The sequence below is a fragment of the Phytophthora infestans genome, genomic scaffold (genome assembly GCF_000142945.1).
Source record: "Phytophthora infestans T30-4 supercont1.3015 genomic scaffold, whole genome shotgun sequence".
NCBI classification, from domain to species: Eukaryota; Oomycota; class Peronosporomycetes; order Peronosporales; family Peronosporaceae; genus Phytophthora; species Phytophthora infestans.
Window position 1 is genome coordinate 1 of NW_003305655.1, and position 992 is coordinate 992.

Genomic DNA, 992 nt, shown 5'->3' on the forward strand with positions numbered 1-992 from the left:
GTTCGTGCCTGTGTAGGTGAATGATTGCAGCACATCACTTCTGGAGAGGTTTCTCTCCCTCGAGATGTTAAACTTGTCGTAATTAAAATTTCGGAGAAGGCTGGGAAGGTATTTCTCCTTGTCGTCAACATCGTTTAGAAACTCCGTGCAATCTGGTAGCACACGGTCGTAAAAGAACAGCGTTCCCATTCGCTTATATCCGTCCAGCTCTCGCAGTACAGTCGGGTCCTTGACGATAATATCATCTACGTCCATCAGTATCACATGGCGTACGTCCGTGTGGTACATTGCCAGCGGTTTAATCCACCAGTTTTTGGATTCATTGGCCATTTCTTGGGTAATAACTTGTTTCTCCACTAAATCCGAGCACACGTCGACCAGTTCGATACGGTTGTCCGATGAGAACAGAATAGCTTTCGACTTGGTGGACAATTCGTCCTGGCCGCAGTGATACACCTGGACCAGCTCCTCGTTACCCAGACACCTTAGCTCCCGAATGAGCGATAGCCCCATGGCCAGCACCTCGTCGTTCATGCAGATCATGATGGCGCGATCGCGCCTAATGCTGCGGTCGAACCGCTCGCCTCGCTGGTAGTAGCGTGAGTGAGGGTGGGCGGTCGCAGTGTTTTCCAAATCGCTGTTCGTACGGTTTTCACCGCTGTTGAGATAGTTCTTGGTTGTATCTGACATTGTGGACTCGAAGTTGGAGAAGGTGCTGCTGTTGTAACTGCTAAGATATCGAGTCGCCAGAAAGCCTCCGGTCACACTGGCGACTATGAACATTGGTAGGACAAGCAGCAGGCTGCGTGGCGGCGTCTTGGCAGATCTACTCCCATTAAGCGGCTGAACAGCCGTAATTCCATCTTCCACGTTGTCATCGGCGTGTTCGGCCTCGCTGAACATGCTGGAATATCAGAATGATCGGGCCTCAGTAGAGGTGCTCTGTTTAAGAGAAATTCTCGTAATCCAGTACGAGTGATAGTAAACTGGAT

General features: G+C 50.3%; 1 protein-coding gene across 1 annotated transcript; it reads right to left on the bottom strand.

The window, feature by feature from the left end:
• Positions 1 to 134: 134 nt before the first annotated feature.
• PITG_22422 (uncharacterized protein) lies at positions 135 to 534 on the bottom strand (the record flags this gene model as incomplete). The annotated part of the gene is made up of 2 exons (XM_002909778.1): positions 135 to 192; positions 287 to 534. The coding sequence occupies 2 exons, from the start codon at positions 532 to 534 to the stop codon at positions 135 to 137; spliced, it is 306 nt and encodes a 101-aa protein (XP_002909824.1).
• Positions 535 to 992: the final 458 nt, after the last annotated feature.